Here is an 18609-nt window from a genome sequence, read left to right on the forward strand (position 1 = left end):
ACACCGAACACACCCAGAAAGCGAAACTTCTGGCAAAGGAAACTGGCAGGAGTTTTTATTGCACTTATAAATGATGCAGCCAGGTCATTTTTCAACTGGCCTGATGAAAGGCAGGAGAAGAGAGACATGAAACAACTTAAGGTTCAGAATCATGTCAAGCACATGGAGCTTCTCAAACATTTGCAGGAGTACAAGAAGTGGAAAATGCTTTAATATCAAACTTCAAAACTTAGGGGAAAGGGCTGTTTCTACAATCTGGAAACCCAAGGCCTGCCTCCAGACAAGGAAAACAGCAGCAAGAGGCAAGGTTTACTCACAAAAGAGAGACCAGATTACAGCGCTAAGCGTCTCTGATACTCACGATCAAACAACCAGTCTTCTGGGCCAGATGAGGTTTCTTCTACAGAAGAAAAGCATACATGCAGCTAATTGGGACCAGGCTCTGAATCTCAACTCATTCTTTCTGTCAAAGTTTATGAAATAGGATTTTTTTCCTTGCCCACTGCATACTTAAAACGACTCTGGAAGAGTCCACATGTGGCATGACGGTTGCTGAAGCCAACCCAATGCTGCTGACATGCTCACACCCACTTACAGCCGCACCACCACTGGGACAGGCAGCCAAGCCAGACAAAACCCAGCAACTCTTCTGCCAGGGTAACCTCCAGCTCCTTGAGTATGCAGACCTCCAGACAGTTTCCCAAGCATCAGCGCAGGCCCGAGGAGGACAGGGAAAGCCCAGTAGCACAAAGATGGGGCCACATCAGCTCTATGTTAAGCTTTCATGGAACCACACTGTCAGGACAGGAACAACATGGAAAAGAAAATTGAGCACACCACTTTTCTTGGTAATCCAGAGGCAAATCGACACTAGTAGTGAAACTTAAACTAGGAGATACTTATTCCCATTCCACAACAAGGTAAAAAAACAGAAGGACTGGGAAAAAAAACCAAACCAAAAAAACCAACAACCAACCAACCAAAAAAAAACCCCAACAAAAAAAAAACAACCAACTCAAACCAAAGAAATCCCACAAACAAGTAAGTAGACTTGCTTATTTGTGTTGTTCACCTGCACAGGTGTGTGCAACAGAAGAGCACACAAATGCGACCTTAAGAAGCTACCCTTTAGGAGTGACATGCATGGGGAAAGCACTCTTAACATTTCTGTTACATAAAAGAGAAAATTAAGTTACTCCTTTAGCAAGCTGGACAGCATTTCTAAAGTCTCTACATCCCCATTACTGGATCCATCCAATGGATCCAATGATGAATCCATCAAGAAAGATCACCATCTTATTTTGAAGACTATTTTACCCCAAGGTCTTATTAACTTTCTGAAGTAAAAGCCTGCTTCTAAAAAGTGATGAGATGACCAATTAAAATATCCAACCTGATAGCAATACATACTAATTGATGCACACATGTCCTAGAAAAGAAACCGTAGGGCAGTGCAGGACTCTGATGTTTGAGGATCATGTCAAGTTATGTTTCAAATGAAGTTATGCAATATTCAGAAGGATTTTCGAATATTCCTTTGACATATAGCTTTTATGGACCTTTACAGATCTAAAGGGTATGCAGCCTCATCTTAATATTTCCCTTCGTACAATACAGTACATAGAACACAAATGTATCTAAAAGTAGTTGAACAACCAGTTAATTTTGAGAATTAGAACAGGAAAAAAATGCATGGCCCTACAGCAGATTAACAGGCCGTATCTCATGCCCTTCCACAGGAGCTGCAGCCCTGGAAGGGGGCAGGGAATCCTTCCTGACTTGTAAAGCACATTCATGGCCTCTTACACTAGAGCATACTGGCTTAGTTTCTTCAACTTGAAGGCTTAATAATATTTTCTGGTCCACCTCTCTGCAGCAAGGGCCTTCTGATGTCATTAACAAGTCTGGCCTCAGAAGACTGAAGTGCAGAGTGTCTACTGGACCCCATCTGCCAAGGAGATGCAGTTTTAGTATTTAAACCAGGATATAATCAGACTCAGCATTCTGCGGACATATTTTTTTCATAAGCATTGATACAAAATTTGACTTTTAGAAGTAACACATATTTTGGCACAGGAAAACCAACCACCTTCCTAAGAGAAGGAAGCACCTTAAGACGGTGTAGAATACTGCTACCAACGAGCCTGCACACAAGCAGCATTCAGTTACAATGATTTTGTCTACCAAGAACAGTCTAGCAGAGTCTGATCTGATGGTAGGAGCTGCAGATAAAGTTTTAAGGACCCCACCAAAATTAGTCGAGCTTCTGAAAGCATAAACCATATTTTACATACAGAGCAAGATTATGATGATGTATCCAAGCCAGCCAGTACAGTGGAATATGGTGAACTCAAAGCAAAAAAAACCAAAGCAAAATGAAGACAGTCTTCTGCTGAGTGTTCTCTGCCCTGTTTTTCATGTTAAGTGTTAATTAACAGATCAAATAAAACATCCTCAGCCGGGCTGTAGCAACTATTTACCTTTACGTGGATAATGCTACACCAGATTTCAACTTCGCAAATATATTCCCAACGTTGCACAGATTTATGCTTAACTTCAAGCTGTCCAAACACTGTATGCCCCTTGGACCAGCTCATATCTTATGATCAAAGAGTGCGCTCTACGCAGAGCTCAGACTACAATCTCCTTGGAGCCCCTTGTTTCTAAACTCATGCAACCACCTATTTTAACCTTTGGGCTTCAATTATTTATGATCACAAACTACCATAACTTAGCACTTCAGAAATATATGCTACTAGGAAACAAAACTGAAAAAAGGCGGGGGGTGGGGGTGGTGGTGGTGTGTGTGCAAACAGCAGCAATATTCCTCAAATATTTTGTGAAGTATGTAATAGAGCTAGAAAAAAATAGTTCTTTATATGCTTTAAACTGGTAGATGCAGTAATACAGTAGATAATGAATACTGACAATCACATGCACGCAGATACCTGTCAATGTACTGAATTCAAACCATAAACAGAAATCATGTGTGAGTATAGCTGAGATGTAAAAGCCGAGCACAAGAAAAAGAATGAACATAACAAATGAAACGGTCCACGTTACATAAGTGAGCAAAGGAAGTGAAAGAAAAATATCACAGGATGTAAAGGAAATATTAAAAACAATAGATGCTGGGTTTACCCAGCCCATTAAAATAAAAAGGTAAGAAAATATGGAAGAAATAATGTGCCTCTATATATATGGATAAAGCTTAATGCAAGCCAAAGAATCTACAATTAAAGGGCTGAACAAAAACTACTATGTATTCAAAGTGAATACAGTCATTAAAACAGGCAGCCAATCCAACAGAAAGAAGAAAAGGTACAAAAAAAAAAAAAAAACGTATGACTTCTCTATTGAGCCCTTGACAGTCAGTGGCTGAGGAATCCCAGATCCCCAGCTATGGTCTTCAGACAGTACCCCAGCCTGCAAGCTGTCAGTGTCGGGCATTTCCAGACTGCTTTATTTAGATGGTGAGATACAGCAAATAACCAGTAGCTGCAATGGTGGTCTCCAGCCCACCATTAGTAGTGGTGACTCTTGGTTCTGTCCTGAGCTGGACATTGAAACAGTTTGGATAATGCTAGAGTAACATGTCTTACAGTCTGGAAATCCCCAATTGAGGTGGTTTACCTAATCAGATGCTGTCTCATATTAAAACAGGAATTAATTTGATTCAGTCTTACAGAAGGGAAAGTCAGGAAAGCAGAGAAGTCATGGGAACCCGAGGACAATGTCAGCAAGTGACAGGGACTATCAATCTCCCTACCAGCAAATGGGAATCCATCCTCAAAACCTTACAGGGGAGTCATCCTTATGCAGATTTCAAACGGACATCACTGAATTATTCCAAATCTTAGGATGGGTCAGACAGCATAGTTATGTTCTGTCTTCTACCAACAGCCTGGCAAGGGTCCCTCTCCCATCCACAGTCCTAAGATGCTCCTTGCCTCTTAAGAGATGAAGAGAGCCACAGCACTGTAGGAGAGATGATGACGTACCACACGCTCATAGAATGGTTTGGGTTGGAAGGGACCTTGAAGATTATCTAGTTCCAACCCCTCTGCCCTGGGCAGGGACACCTCCCACCAGACCAGGCTGCTCAAAGCCCCATCCAGCCTGGCCTTGAACACCTCCAGGGATGGGGCAGCCACAGCTTCTCTGGGCAACCTGGGCCAGTGTCTCACCACCCTCACAGTAAAGAATTTCTGCCTAATATCTAATCTAAATCTCCCCTCTTTCAGTTTAAAACTGTTACCCCTCGTAGTTACTCACTACACTCCCTGATAAGTAGTCTCTCCCTATCTTTCCTGTAGGCCCCCTTTAAGTACTGAAAGGCTGCTATAAGGTCTCCCCAGAGCCTTCTTTTCTCCAAGCTGAATAACCCCAACTCTCTCAGCCTGTCCTCACAGCAGAGGTGCTCCAGCCCTTGGGTCATCTTCGCGGCCCTCCTCTGGACTCACTCCAACAGGTCCATGTCCTTCTTATGTTGGTGGCTCCAGAGCTGGATGCAGCACTCCAGGTGGGGTCTCCCCAGAGCAGAGCAGAGGGGCAGAATCCCCTCCCTCGCCCTGCTGGACACACTGCTGGGGATGCAGCCCAGGATGCAGTTGGCTTTCTGGGCTACAAGCACACATATCCCTTTATGCAATGTTGTGATCCCTAAATTATCAGAGGCTCTCTGGGAACTCCATCTGTAATTTTTTTTTTTCCTTAATTTACCAAACTAACTGGAACCCTTACAATCCCAGGGGATGAGCGCTATTGTGTTAAATATCTTTTTCATTTCACCAAGCAGCTAACAAAGAACGTATTCATTTTCTACCACCCAATAGCTGACTTGAAATCAGGCACAGCTTTCCACCCTCTCTCAAAAATTATCTGGAGGTAAACTTTGAATATACGATAACTGTACTACCTGCCAATATACTTGACAGTCTCACGGTATGCTCTCTTTTTTTTTCCTGTTTATCACACACTGAGCTAGTCTTAGAAATATCTTCACTTAAATCAAGACAATATTAGGAAAATGGCTCACGCACCATTAATATTTCACTTTGTCATAGTAACTTTAGTCTAATTGTCAAGTGCTATATTTAATTCAGCTTCTTCAGGTTAGTAATTATTATGCAAAGGGAATGAAAACAAACAGATGGATACAGGAGTCCAGTTTGAGCCTTCTATGCTACTCCAGAAGGCCTGACACCACTCATTTTGAAAATAATTCTATTTAAACAAAGTATAATACACCACTAGGAAATGGATTTAACAAGTAAAAGTGAAAAAGCTTGTACACTACCAAAATACAGTTTTACAAAAGGTCACACAAAAAATAACAACAGCAATCAATATTTTATCTTGTAGTATTTAGAAAACATTGAATTTGATTTTGATATCAGCACTATACTTCTGTAATCACTGGTTAAGCAAGAATAGCTTTCTTAAAAAGGACCTTTAAATGCAGTTTTTATTTTATCAGTCCACTTTGCCTTGCACAGGTTGAGGGATTAGATTTCCCTTAGCCTGTCTATGAAGACTGCTGTAGGCATATGTTCTCTGGTAATAATTATGTCTTCTCTTGACTAATTCCGGCATCTATATCAGATGGACCCTCATTGCTCATACCAACTTTCTGTAGATAAGATTTCTCTAGACTATGCAGTAGATGGAGCAAGAGTTTCATTGTGAAGTGCTTTCATAAATTTTCTTTGTTCATGTTCATCTTCTGTTCCTCCATCACTGGAAGAAAGAAGCCTAAAAAGCAGCCAGACTTGTTCATTTAATATCAAATTAGGAAAAACAAATTTGAAAAGCTATTATACACAGGTATGCCTGGTAAAGACTACTCAGAGACAGTATTTTTTTTTCTGTATACAACTCATTGTATTGAACTATTACAATTGTTATTCCTTCTAGAGTGTGATCTTAAGCAGAAAATACTATTTTAGTCCTTTACCAAGAAATTACATTTTCCTGATTCTTTTTAACCACTGGTAGACAGTCCTTACTGTAATAATTGCAGCGGGAAGAAAATCTGATTACTGTTGGAAAAAAATTGCTAAATAAAAACTCAAATACTTTAAAGAATTCTATTACCTTCAATCGATAATACTATCTGGGATAGAGATATGAGTAAATACATTACACACGTAATCCATTTGTGGAAAACAACCATATCCTCTGTAAGAGCTCAACGTAGCATTTAACGGGCTAAGGTAATTTCCACAGCAAAAATCAGACTCCTCTTAACACACGAGATTCTCTGAATTTTTGAGCTATGCCTCTGCTTATTTTAAGTAATGACAGAAATATCTAAGAATTAGAAAGATACTTATATATAACTGAAGCCAAGCATGCACTCTCAAAAGGAATTTCAGATATTTACTGTTTAAGCACAAGTAATTTACATTGCTGCTACACGTACCTCAGCTTGCCCTACAATTTGCTTCCCTAACTCTGCAACTCTCGCACGTTACATTCCTGACGTATCTACTGAGTTCATGAAGAAAATCTCTCTCTACAAAGAACATTATAAAATTGTGATGTCCTAAGTCATCATTATAAAGCTTTGGTTACTCTCTGCTGTTATCCGAGAGAAGAAAGCATGGTAACTTTAGTAGGGGGGAGGGAAGGAAATGTAGAGTGAGGAAATACAGCCTAATCGACAAGTATGTAAAATTGTAACAATCCTTTTTGCTAATAATTTCAAGAAGAGCCCCAAAACAACTCCTCCCAGCCACCCACAGCAAAGAATTTCTTCACTCCCTTTCACTTTACTATTCAGATTATTCCCATACTAAAATAATCCTTGGGATTCATACAAAAAGATATTACTTGAAGGATAAACAGGAGCTACAGTTACGTAGCTTTAGCAAAGCTCTGTATTGGTTTTGCTTATGTCATTAAATGAGCAAAACTGGAAAAGGTCCCAGAAACAGTGAGAAGCATAAGGAAGTTGGCAACCAGTAGGCAAGCTCAAGCACAAAAGCACATTAGTAAGCAAAATGTGGGGGAAAACAAGGTGGGGGGGCAAGAATGTGGTAAGATAGGAATTAATAGGTATTAAGTGACCAGCAACTTATTGATGGGTAAATGGAATCTCAGGAAGACAGATATTGGGAAGTACATAAGGATAAAGCTGCTGTGATACCAGGTTATAAACTATCACCCAGTCTAAAATGAAATTGGTCAAATACATGAGGGACAAAATAAGAAGTGGCCTATGTGACAACCTTTAAGATTACAAATAAATAGCCTTTTCCCCTCTAAAAAAGCAGGCTGCTTGGAGACAAGTAAAAAAAGGTGTTTTATTTTATTTTTCTTCTATTTTCTTCATAAGTATTGGGTTAAGATGCAAAAGATAAGAACCAGCAGTGGGAAAAGAGGAAGCCAGGAGGAAAGCTTCCAAGAGAGCCGAAAATAGCGCTCTATCCCAGTGACTAAGGCTGTGCCTTCACTTACAAGAAGGTGCGTGTTTTACTGCATCATGAGTAAAGCATGGGTCCTTCTAGAGAAGCACAGTGGAGCAGAGGCACTACAGGTTTTACCGCGAGCTTAGCCTCAGGCAGGAGCCTTTACACCAAGCCCTGCTAGAGCCTAATCTATCCAAATCTAATCTATTTTCTCCAGTCACATTTGTCTAATGAAAGATACTGCTTCTCTCTAACAACCTTGCCTAATTTTGTCTCTGCCTGAGATTTTAAAAGTTATCATGCAGTATTATTACTTTATAACACAAAAACAATTAGACTTTGTCACCAGTAATATTATCATTATCTGCTCTTGCAAAAGACTGCCATAGGCTATCCAGTAACTCTGTATGTTCAGCTATGTGAACATCGATGTACTACACAGGTGCTTTCCTCAGAGGTGAAATAAAGTTCTGTCTTTTTATTCAGGCTCTCCACATCACAACTACGTATGTTTAAAATACAGTTCTGCAATACAACTGGACAAAGCTCCTAATGTTGACTTATTAAAATATATCATAAGTCTGGATATAATTCTCTGCTCCTATTAACATTTTTCTATTTAGTGAATTCTACAGGCCACATGTTTAAACGTAAAACAGGATTATTATTCTACGGGCTGCTAACACACCACTAGGGTGACAGTGAGCAAGGCAAACACTGACCTGAGGTCACAAACGTATTTCATTCTCTCCTCAGTATAACTCAACTATGTTTATCAATCCTTGCCCGAGAAATCATTAGGACTAGGAACAGACATATCAGGGTATTATACTTACTGGGTATTCAAAATGACTGAACAATTTAAAGAATGTTTTACTGCTTTTTGGTTTTTTGCAATTGCTTCTTTAGATTTGGTATACAGCTTAGAAATTAAAACAGTGGAACTGGATTAAGCTTACAGTAACCAAGATTCCTCTTTCTCATATATTGCCACTCTTTTGAAGAATGCAAGTGTGAAGAAAAAAATAATCCTTTTCTTTCAAAACGTGTTGTATTACTGTATTATGAATACAGGTTTCTATAACACATCTTACATTTTTATAAAACATTGTAAACTTGAACTAGCTTGCACACAAAGGGCCAGGAGTCATTGGTACCGAGCACTTAAATCTCCAACAGCTCCGCAGGAGTCTTCACAAAAGGCACCTTGATCATAAGCTCACCAAACAACTGGAGTGCAGACCACTTCCCATTGTGACACCCACAGCCTACACCTAAGGTGTCTCACAAGCAGAGCAACAGCAAGATAAAACAAGGAAAATTACTTTTTCCTGAATCCACATACAACAAACAACAGAATACGAGAACTTGAACATAGGCAGACAACACATTCATTCCAGCAGAAAAGAGCCTGCTTTCCACGATGATTTAAGTGATGTAAAGTGACTGTCAATAAGCTGTCCTGATAAGACTGAGAATTTTAGAATAACATAATGATCTTCCATTCTACAGAAATGCCCAGAAAACCTGCGCTTTTGGGTTTTACATAAATACACTCTATTGATCAATCATTACAGCCTAAGCCATGGCACTGCTTCATGAGCACGTCCGGTTCATTGCTGTAAAGGTTAATTGTAGCCCAGCTGAATTTAACTGTGCAGCCATCTTACTACAACTGTGAACATATGTCTTTCAGCATAAGTTGGTGTTTTCTTTGAAAGCATACGTAAAGAAACTCCTGACAAAACACTCATCTGAAAAAAAAACAAACAAACAAAAAAAACCAACCAAAAGCAAAAAGCAAACAACCAAACTTTTTTTCCAACTACCATCTCCATTCAAAAAGAAGCAGGATTACGATAAGCACAGAGAATATTTTCCAGTACTTCTGCCCTAAACTATTTTACCATTATAGCTATAGCATGCTTGGTCACTACTCTAGAAAAAAATGAGATGAAACAAGCACAGGGAAACTAGCGTTAAGAACAAGGACAATCTTATCCTCTTGGAATTTTTAACCTTAGGTTCGCTAGGATGCTCAGCAAAACTGCATCATAACATACAGCTATGAAGCCTTAAAACTGACATTGAGATCTCAGCAATCCTTCGATTTTACTATTTTACAAAGTTATTCACAGAAAAGCAAAAAAAAAGGAGAAATTTTCTTTCTTAGATGAAATACAACTGGCCTAATTTAAAGCTCAGTTTAGCACTGAGCAGACAGAACACAAAAAAATGTTAATTCAGAATGTGAGAAAAGTAGAAAAATGTTAACAATTAAACAGGCTTGGTAGTTGATGTGGAGACAGAGCTTATTATTAAAATTCAGATTCAGTTGCATTATATTCATTATATACTCATTATATTCATTACACTGAACAATGTGAATGTTTCGATGGAACTTTCCTGCTTTCATAATTGTTTTCAGAAACATTCAACTGTGGAGAACATTTCTTCTTAATTTACCACTACCTAGAGGTGAGTAAACATTTGAGAATGAAGACACAGAAAAAATTGTAAAGTAATAAAAAAGAATAAAAATATTTTTGGTGATTCTGAAATTCCAGAAAGATTAAAAAAAAAAAAAAGAGCAAACCACAAAAAGCAAGCATTGTGTTTCCAACAACAACAAAAAAATATTAATAGATTGTGTCATGACCACAAAACAAATAAGCTAAGTTTGAAACATGTCACTGTCTGCAGCAACTTACAAGTAGTATATTTAACCTGGAGGGCAGCAGAGAGCCTAATCGTATATTATTTTAAAAAAAGGGGGAAAAAAAAAAAAAAAAGGTTGAAGCTACTAAAAGATAATATCTAAACAGAAGCAATAAAACGCTTTCTCTCCGATATCACAACAGTTGAAAAGTTTGCTCAAACTCTCAAGTTGTTAGTAGGCCAATTTGTAAGAAATCTGTCTTAGGGCATTAATTGCACCACAGATTTCTAGCTCTGCATTAACAATAAAATCGTCTCTCCTTTTTACAGGATAGTTTCTCAATGAGCCTGCTCTACTGGAAAACGGTGTTTAAAGTTCTCTGTCAAACACCAGTAAGATATTAAGGCTAGTCTATACTGAATTCTAAGAACAAGAAGAAAACCTCTGCAAATGAAAATACAAATCACTGAGAAAGTAATTTAATTTTTCTTTTAAGTGTAGATACAGTGATTTATGTAAAATTACAACTTTTTCTGTGTTTAAACTACTGATATCAATTAGAAGTTGGCAGGAGCTGCCTCTGCTGAACAGCAGCAATTGTGATGGTAGAAACTTACCACATTTATAGTAGAAACATTAATTTCTAAATATAATTGGATGTCATGAGGAAGAAAAAATCCTGCCTTTACTGATGATTAAAACATTAATTGCAGAGTTATAAAATTTAAAAAAAAATTAATATAAACAGTAAATCCGTGTGATCAGAAAAATATGATGGTAGAGACCCCGCTGATAAGAAGGCTCCATGAAACATAATCTCCTTGTTCTAATTGAGTGTTTAACTCCACTGACCGTGTAAGTACAGTTTTCAGAACACCAACCACAAACAATCTAACTTTATGTTTACCTATGAACCTCAAAAACCCCATGAAGTATGAAATAAAACAAGTAGTACAATCAAACTGCCTTAACTCTTTCTGAACTTTAACACTATATACTCTTTTACGATGCCTAGAAAGAACACTGAAGAGTGAAGCTACCTTTTCATTTGTTTGTTCCAAAATATTTCTCTTTACAGAAGGAAAATCAAACTAAACATCTGTATCATCTGTCCCATGGCTCCCTATGATTCACACGGAGGGTTAGTTTCAAAATGGATAACATACTTCATAACAAAATGAACCTTGCTCCCTCCATGCATAATGCTCTAGCTAAACGTAGTGTTTTTCCCCACAACATAGGAGCTTGCTCAAGACCTGAACCAAAACAAACAAACAAACAAAAGTCTGCATAGAGAAAACACAAACCCTCAAAATAAGATCAGGAGAACATGCCCTGTTCTTACCAGCCAAAGAAACATACGACCTAATGGTATATTTATAATCAAGAGAAATAATCTTGCAAGGAAAAAACACAGGCATTCTCCACTTCGCTAAAGCCCATCTCCTGTGGATAAGAAAGATACAGCTGTACTCTTGAACCCATAAGGGTTGGAAACTAGGCCATTCCTCTGCTTAAGGCACTGAACGAAAGAATTCTTGTCAGATACTTTCTCCCACGCCCCCTCCATCCAAATCAAAACCATGTGTTCTTATTGTGCAAAAGCAAATCCAGAAGGAAAAAAAAAAACTAACAAAAACCAGAAAGAAATTAAACACGGTATAATTACTACTACCCCAACCTGACTACTCCATTCCATCCTCTTATCTCTTGCCCTGATCAATTTTTTTTCTCTTTAAAACGAAGCTCTCTAGTAGCCTCCACTATTGGGAAGTCATCCTTAACCACACCTACTTTAGCTGGCATCACCCTTCCCTCACTAGACTGCAAATGGGTGGGTGTATGTGTGTCAAAATTATAATTATTTGTATGCTAATGAAGCAAGTCACATGATCATACGCCACTGGATTATCCTTCCTTTAAAACTCCCTCCACCATGACATCTCTTAATCATCCTGCTACGGCACTGGCTAGGTAAGACAAACCACAATTCCCACATTCCTCCTCAACTCTGGCCAGTGTTATCATCCAGCACTCCTGCCTTGTTTGTTCCTTCTTCCGCTGTAAACATGCAAGATCTCTGCAGCAGAATACACCAACTTTTATGTGTCTGAAAAGTACAAAGCAAAATAATACCTTAAAACTTAGCTAGATGGGTGGCACCACAACACAAGTAAATAGCAATACATTCACAAATAACAGTAATACCTTCAAAAGATTAAATTACGCTTACTATACAAAAAAATAATGTATTCTTATGCCAGACCAAGAGGTCCTTATGTCAGAAAAAACAAACTACAGCATTCTCATTTTTATTAATTTTACTAATGCAAGTGCTGAATCTCTACGAGTCTTCTTATACAGAGCTTCCCAAAAATATGTAAGAGAACATATTAGTGTTGTATTCAGGAAAACCATTCCCCAATTTAATTGCATGATACAATACAATATGAAGGGGAAAACATAAAAGCCTCCCTTTCCTCAATTAATACCAACTCAGTGAAAACAAAAGAGCTACTCTAGCTCAGAGCTTTCGATTCCTGTCCCTCTCCTCCTCCAGCCTCAGCAGAGATGGGAAAATCAGTTCACCCAAACTAACCCCAACTGCAAGCGTTTGAATACACTGAAACATTACCTACTGCAGCCCACGTAAAATGCATCAAGAGGAAGCTGTAAATAGTTACACGTACAAAATCAAAACACAGGCAGATTATTATTTTGAATACTACTCTTAGCCATCACTTGAAAGAAATAAATCTGATAATAGGCATGAAAATAATCTTTACTGTACTGCCTCCACCCATTAATTTCCCCAAGTTTCCCAATAAGCCATTCAATAGGAATAACTGTTTGACAATCATATTCTATTTTGTTTCCTTAAACATAGCTTTCATGAAAGAGAAATAACATTTCCAGTGAAAAATATTTATGGACACATGCTAGAAAAGTTAAACATAGCACTGGGAGACAAAGAATAGCAAAAAAGGAAAAGAAGAAAAAAAAGAAAAGGGTGTGAATTTCTATAAAGCAGACCTATCAGTTATACACACACTGTTTCACAACCACCATTTCCCTCCACCTGTTGTTTGTCCGTTGTCGGCAGTCCCTGTACCTTTCACTCCAGCTTCCTGATAAGACCTTATCAAGTAATCTGCTGCATGGTCTTATCCCTTCTAGACTATTTTCAAAGGGCACTGTGAGATAAAAGACACAAAGAATTACGGAAATATGCACATTTTTCAGCCATCCCACCAGGAACACCTATAATTCCTCAAGGAATGTATATTCTTGTGATAGGTGCTATATCCAATTATTATAATCATTTTTTTTTTTCCAAATGACAGAACACGTGCACGCATACTTACTGAGATGAGCACACATTGAAATTTTATTAATATTTCCTGTTTTAAAGAGCACTGAAAACAGCTACCCAGAGACAGGGGGGGTGGGGGGGTGGTAGGGTAGCTCCCCATGATTTCATGCAACGACCTCACACCACGTGCAAAGCACAGCTGGACACATACGTAGGTTTGTACTCAGCACCATCAATCAGCTCTCTCCGGCATACAGAGCTACAGTCTGTCCCTTGGGAGTCACACAATGGAGCAACATCGCCAAGATGGCCATGCGGATGAGATGGAAGAAAAGAGTGCTCTCCTGAAGACCACCATTAGCTGCAGAGCTTGGGAGAGCTTCGCTAATATACGTACTCGGGAACTGGAAATACGCACTACAAAGATGGATTTATTTACCAAGCCAAAACCACTTATACTTACGTTGCTCTCTAACTCCTCACTCTTTCCAACAACTTCTCATCACCTCAGTTACCCAGAGCTTACTAGCTAAACTTTGCGCATCGAGACCCATCAACATAAACACATCCCCAGTCCATTAGTGTTTATTAGCAGGAGGATGCACATTAAAAGTAAATTAAGAGTCTCACCTCACCCTGACAGAGTCCATTTTAAATCAAGGAATGCTGCTCTTCGGGAAGTCAGCAACCGACCACCTCCTCCTTCATCCCACATTTGCCACTTTAGCAGAAGGTCTTAGGTAGGTGAGACCACAGGTACCAGAGAGGGCTTCCCAAGGCTCCCCAGAGGGCAGAAGTGACAACCTCCTTGAGATCTCTGCTCCAAAACCCAGCAGATGCCACACTAATGACAGCGCTAGAATTACTTTGTACAGATTTGGGAACTTAACTGCTGCACGGCTCTTTACTCTTTATCTGACTGGAGGAGTATACTCATTAGTATTAAGTTACAGACTTGTACCAAGCTTTTCAGGAGCAAGTGTATGATTTTGAGTATTTCAATATCCTGTACAAACCTTTTTTTTTTTTAGATACTCAATGTACTCTCTGAAATAATAATAATAATTATAAATAATCCTTGCTTATCTCTAGGTGTCAAAATAGAGCATCCAAAATTAACATAATATTTTCTAAATTAACTACTAACACTTTAATTGAAGTTTTCATTCTACAGCGTTTGATGACGTTTAAGAATATTTCCATTTGCCCCATGTAAATGTACTCTCTAAGTCTTAAGCACTATATTACTGGGTATATGCGTAAATATTTCTTATCCCTTCCTGTCATCTCTCATCTACATTCCTATACACATTTGAAATGGAGATTCATGAGTAACCTGTATCACTCAAACCTGGACTTCATCATTTAATTAAATCTAACTAAACTTTCATTTTCATCTCAAGGATTTGCTTTCGTTCTGACAGTAATACAGAATCATCAGTCCACGATGAGTAAGGAGACACCAAATGCATCTACTCACTTTAAGCTTTATCTAGTAACCAGGCTGATATTGTTGTCAGTTAAACTTCCACTGAGCAACTGATACTAAAAGCTCATTATAATAAGATACAAAGCGAGGGTTTTGCTTCTTTAACTATATTATCTCATTTCTGTTACCTTTGTCTTCCAAATCCTCTTCTCATATGCACTTTTCATTTCATATAATTCAGCAATCTATTCAGCAGACACTGCTGCTTTAGCTTGTACGGTAACAACATAAAGAGCTCCTAGCGTTGCCCAGAACCTCTATGGATTGATGCAATACAAACAAGTATCATCTTCAACCCACTTCAACCCACCAGGCCATCTTCCCTCACTTCCTGCTGATCACTTTCCACGCAACTAGAAGTTGGGTGCGATGACTGCATGTGTTAAATTTCCTGACTCCTTTTTCCCCTCCTACGCCTTCTGCCACCTTTCCAAAGGCAACTAATGATATCTAACACACATACCAAACATACCTCTTTTAACATTGGTCCCCTCACCTAAGATGAAAATTTCACACCTCCCAAACTACCGCCTATTTAAATAATCACCACCAATGGACAGGACCAGCCACGGTCCAGGATTTTAAGATTTCTCAGGTCCACCATTTGTGGTAACCAAGACTGGCTATTTTCTGCAGGAAGACGACCACAACGGAGAATAACGCTACACTTCTACTCCATCAAGTCCGGGCGGAGCAGAGGAAGAGCTCAAAGATGTTTAAACAGAGCACAAAGGAAGATACAAACAATCAACTCGGGAGGCACCAAGGACACGATGAGACGACAGCCTCTCCCAGACGCAACACAAAGCAAAACAGAGGGAGGAATACAAGCAGCAGCAACGCCGGGGACCACCTTCGAGGTGCAAGCCAAACAAAGAGCAAGTACGGCTGGATCCCAAAAGGCGAGACAGGGCCGAGCGCCCGGCAGTTCGAAAGCCCACGAGTGGGTGCCCCGACCCAGGGATGGGGGGTGCCCACTGTGGGAGACGCCTGAAGGCGGGGCAGCCCGGCCTGCAGACCGCCGGGGCCGGAGGCCTCTCCCCGGCGGGGAACCGAAGCCAACCGCCCGTCCGCGCCGACAGCCGCCGGCTCCAGCCAAGTACATATAAGGGCAGCCCAGCCCGGCCCGGCCCGGCCCAACAACGCGTGGAAGGGATTGTCCGGCCGCCCTGCGGGCGGCAGCCGCCCGCCGATCCTGCGGGGAGGCCCGGGGCCGACGACGGGCTGGGGCGACGTGGAGCCCATCGCGCCGGACCCGCCCCGGCAGCGCCGCATGGAAGAGCCTGGGGCGGGGGCAGGCGGCGGGCCGGGGGACGGCCGCGGCCCGCCCGCCCACCCCTCGGGCACCTGGCCTGGGCGGCAGGACAGGCCGGGCCGCCGCCAGGTGCCGGGGAGAGCCGGCGGCGGGCAGGGGAAAGAGCCCGGCGCGGCACTCACGTTCTCCGTGTCCCGCTCGTTGACGGTGGGCAGCGGCGTCCGAGTGGACATCTTGTGGGCCGCGGCGGCGCCGCCGCGCCCGGCGCGCTGAGGGGAAGGCCGCCTGCTCTCCTAGGCCGCGGCAGAGGCCGCCGGCTCGGCCCTCCCGCCGCCAGCCGGGCGCACACGGCGGGACGCGGGCCTCCTGCCGCGCTGCCGGCCCCGCTAAGCGCCCGGCGCCATGGCGCAGCCCGCCCGGCCGACCCTCCGCCCGCCTCGCCGCCGCCGGGCTCCGCGCAGCTCGGCCGCCGGCTCCTCCTCCTCCTCCCCGCTCAGGTGAGCGGCCGGCAGCGCAGGGGGGCCGCGGCGCGTCCTCGCAGCATCCGGCGGCAGCACCGACTCCTCCTCCCACTGCCCCGCCGCTCCCTTGCCCGTCTCTCCCCTCCTCCTCCTCCCCGCCCCCGCCCGGCCTCCGCCGCCCCGCGCCGCAGGAAGCGCTGGGCGGTGCGGGCGGGCGCGGCAAACGCGAGCGGGCGGGCGAGCTCCGCCGGCGCCACCGTCCCGTCCCGCCCCGCCGTGGCAGCCGTCACGGGTGGCGCCGGGCCCGGCCCGGGGTGAAGTGGGCCGGGGCAGGTGTGGTGATTCGTGAGGGGAGGGGGGCGTCGCGCTGGGTCAGGGCCCGCCGGCGCGGCCGGGCGCATCCTTCATCCCGCCGGGATGCAGAGGGAGCCCAAGGAGGAGGGCCAACGGGGCTCGGGGAGTCAGTCGCCCCGGTAGTCCCCAGCCCCCGCGCTGTGCGTGAGGGACGAGGACTGCTGCGGCCTGGCGAGTGGGTTGCCATGACCCACTCGCCCTGTCCAGGGGTAAGTCCCGTTGGCAACCCTGCCCGCCTCCCGCGCAGCTCCAAGCCCACAAGGCGTGGACTTTCTGGAGGCTCGGAAAACCCTGTGTCAGCATCTTGTGTAAATCAAGCCATTTATTTGGGCGCCTGAGCCAGCCGGCCTCATTCACCCACTTGAAGCTGAAATCGGATCAAGAAGACTCCGTGCGACCCATCCATCCGCTTGTGTCCGACCGGCACGCGGTCCTCCAACACTTAACCGATGACCTCATGTACTTAAAATTAGAACCATACACGCATTTTTGTGTTTGAGAAGTTACTAGTGTTTACACGACAGCAGCTATAAAACCAGCCAAACCCTTCACCGAACTCTAAAAATAATCAGTAAAAATAAAATAATAAAAAAAATAACCTCCCCTGCACCAAAACCAAAAGAAAAACAATGTGCCTGAATTTCCATTGCAATATTTCGACAGATTTTTATAGCTGAGGCTGTAGACATCTTCATAAATGCCGTAAACAAAAGCCTGGTTCTGAAAGACCTTCCTTATGAAAAATACTTTGGAAGGCACTTGATGGGTTGCATGTCTATCTCCAGGAAGCCCTTATGTGCTTGTGGAAGAACATGGATTGCTATTTATTACCTATATATTTATAGGTTGTATATATATGCACCTATATCTATAGGTAAACACACTAAATAGAGTATATTTAGTTCTGGCTATGTTAATTCTGGTGTGATTCAAGAGGTGCCCCCACCTCTGGTCAGCCGAGTGGAGTTTTCCAGATGTTTGTGAAAACAACTCTTCCTCTGTAGTGACGCAGGCGCGGGCAGAGAACATCCCACGACGTACGAGCAGAGAGACTGGCCTCGCTCTCTGCACATTCAGCATCACGTCGCTCTAAGCGTGCATGATTTGTCTGTCCGCAATGACAGAAGTTCCCAGCTAGTCCTCAGCCCAACGCTTCCCAAATCCTTGCAAGGGCCTCTGTGAGCTCCTGGCTCTCTCCTCACATAGCTGGCACTGCCGACTGCAAGGGAAATTTCAGGATCCTTCATTTTTCCAGGAACAAAATAATCCAAGATTGGGTTTACTCGGGGTGAACAGCCATGGTCTAGCCAGCATGCCAAAACACGTTTGTTGACAAACTGGATATTAACCCAGTTTGGTTGCTTAGCTCATCAAAATGCATTCACTTTTATCCCAAATAAGAACAAGGCTGTGTCTAGGGCTCTGCGTGGGGCCTGACTCTGCAACCCTTACTTGGTCCCACTGATGCAAGCCTCTCATGGTATGGATTTGCGTGCGCGCTTGTGGTCGGAGCAGAAAGGACTGTAGACTCAAACGTGTTCTAAATGTGTTTAATGGCACCACTGACTAAGGGAAAGCTTAGAAAGACTTCCTGCCTTAGAATTTGAATCTGTTTCAGTCAGTAGTTCGTAGGAAAATGTTGTTTCATCAGAAATTAAAAGTGTAA

The 18609-nt window shown here is 42.4% G+C and overlaps 2 protein-coding genes across 7 annotated transcripts in view; one reads left to right on the forward strand and one right to left on the reverse strand.

The window, feature by feature from the left end:
- The window catches only part of MARK1 (microtubule affinity regulating kinase 1), a 61445-nt gene extending 44684 nt beyond the window's left edge, over positions 1-16761 (reverse strand). For 2 of the 6 annotated variants that reach the window (XM_063328257.1, XM_063328253.1), the window contains exon 1: positions 16311-16761. In XM_063328257.1, coding sequence (XP_063184327.1) covers positions 16311-16361 — 51 coding nt within the window. In that variant the 5' untranslated portion in view covers positions 16362-16761. The remainder of the gene's footprint in view (positions 1-16310) is intronic. The other 4 variants (XM_063328255.1, XM_063328254.1, XM_063328258.1 and 1 more) reach the window with 2 other exon arrangements.
- THUMPD2 (THUMP domain containing 2) overlaps positions 16531-18609 on the forward strand; it is a 54157-nt gene continuing 52078 nt past the window's right edge. Inside the window, exon 1 of the mRNA XM_063328557.1 lies at positions 16531-16625. Coding sequence (XP_063184627.1) covers positions 16531-16625 — 95 coding nt within the window. The remainder of the gene's footprint in view (positions 16626-18609) is intronic.

This window comes from Chroicocephalus ridibundus, chromosome 3, assembly GCF_963924245.1.
Source record: "Chroicocephalus ridibundus chromosome 3, bChrRid1.1, whole genome shotgun sequence".
Lineage (NCBI taxonomy): Eukaryota > Metazoa > Chordata > Aves > Charadriiformes > Laridae > Chroicocephalus > Chroicocephalus ridibundus.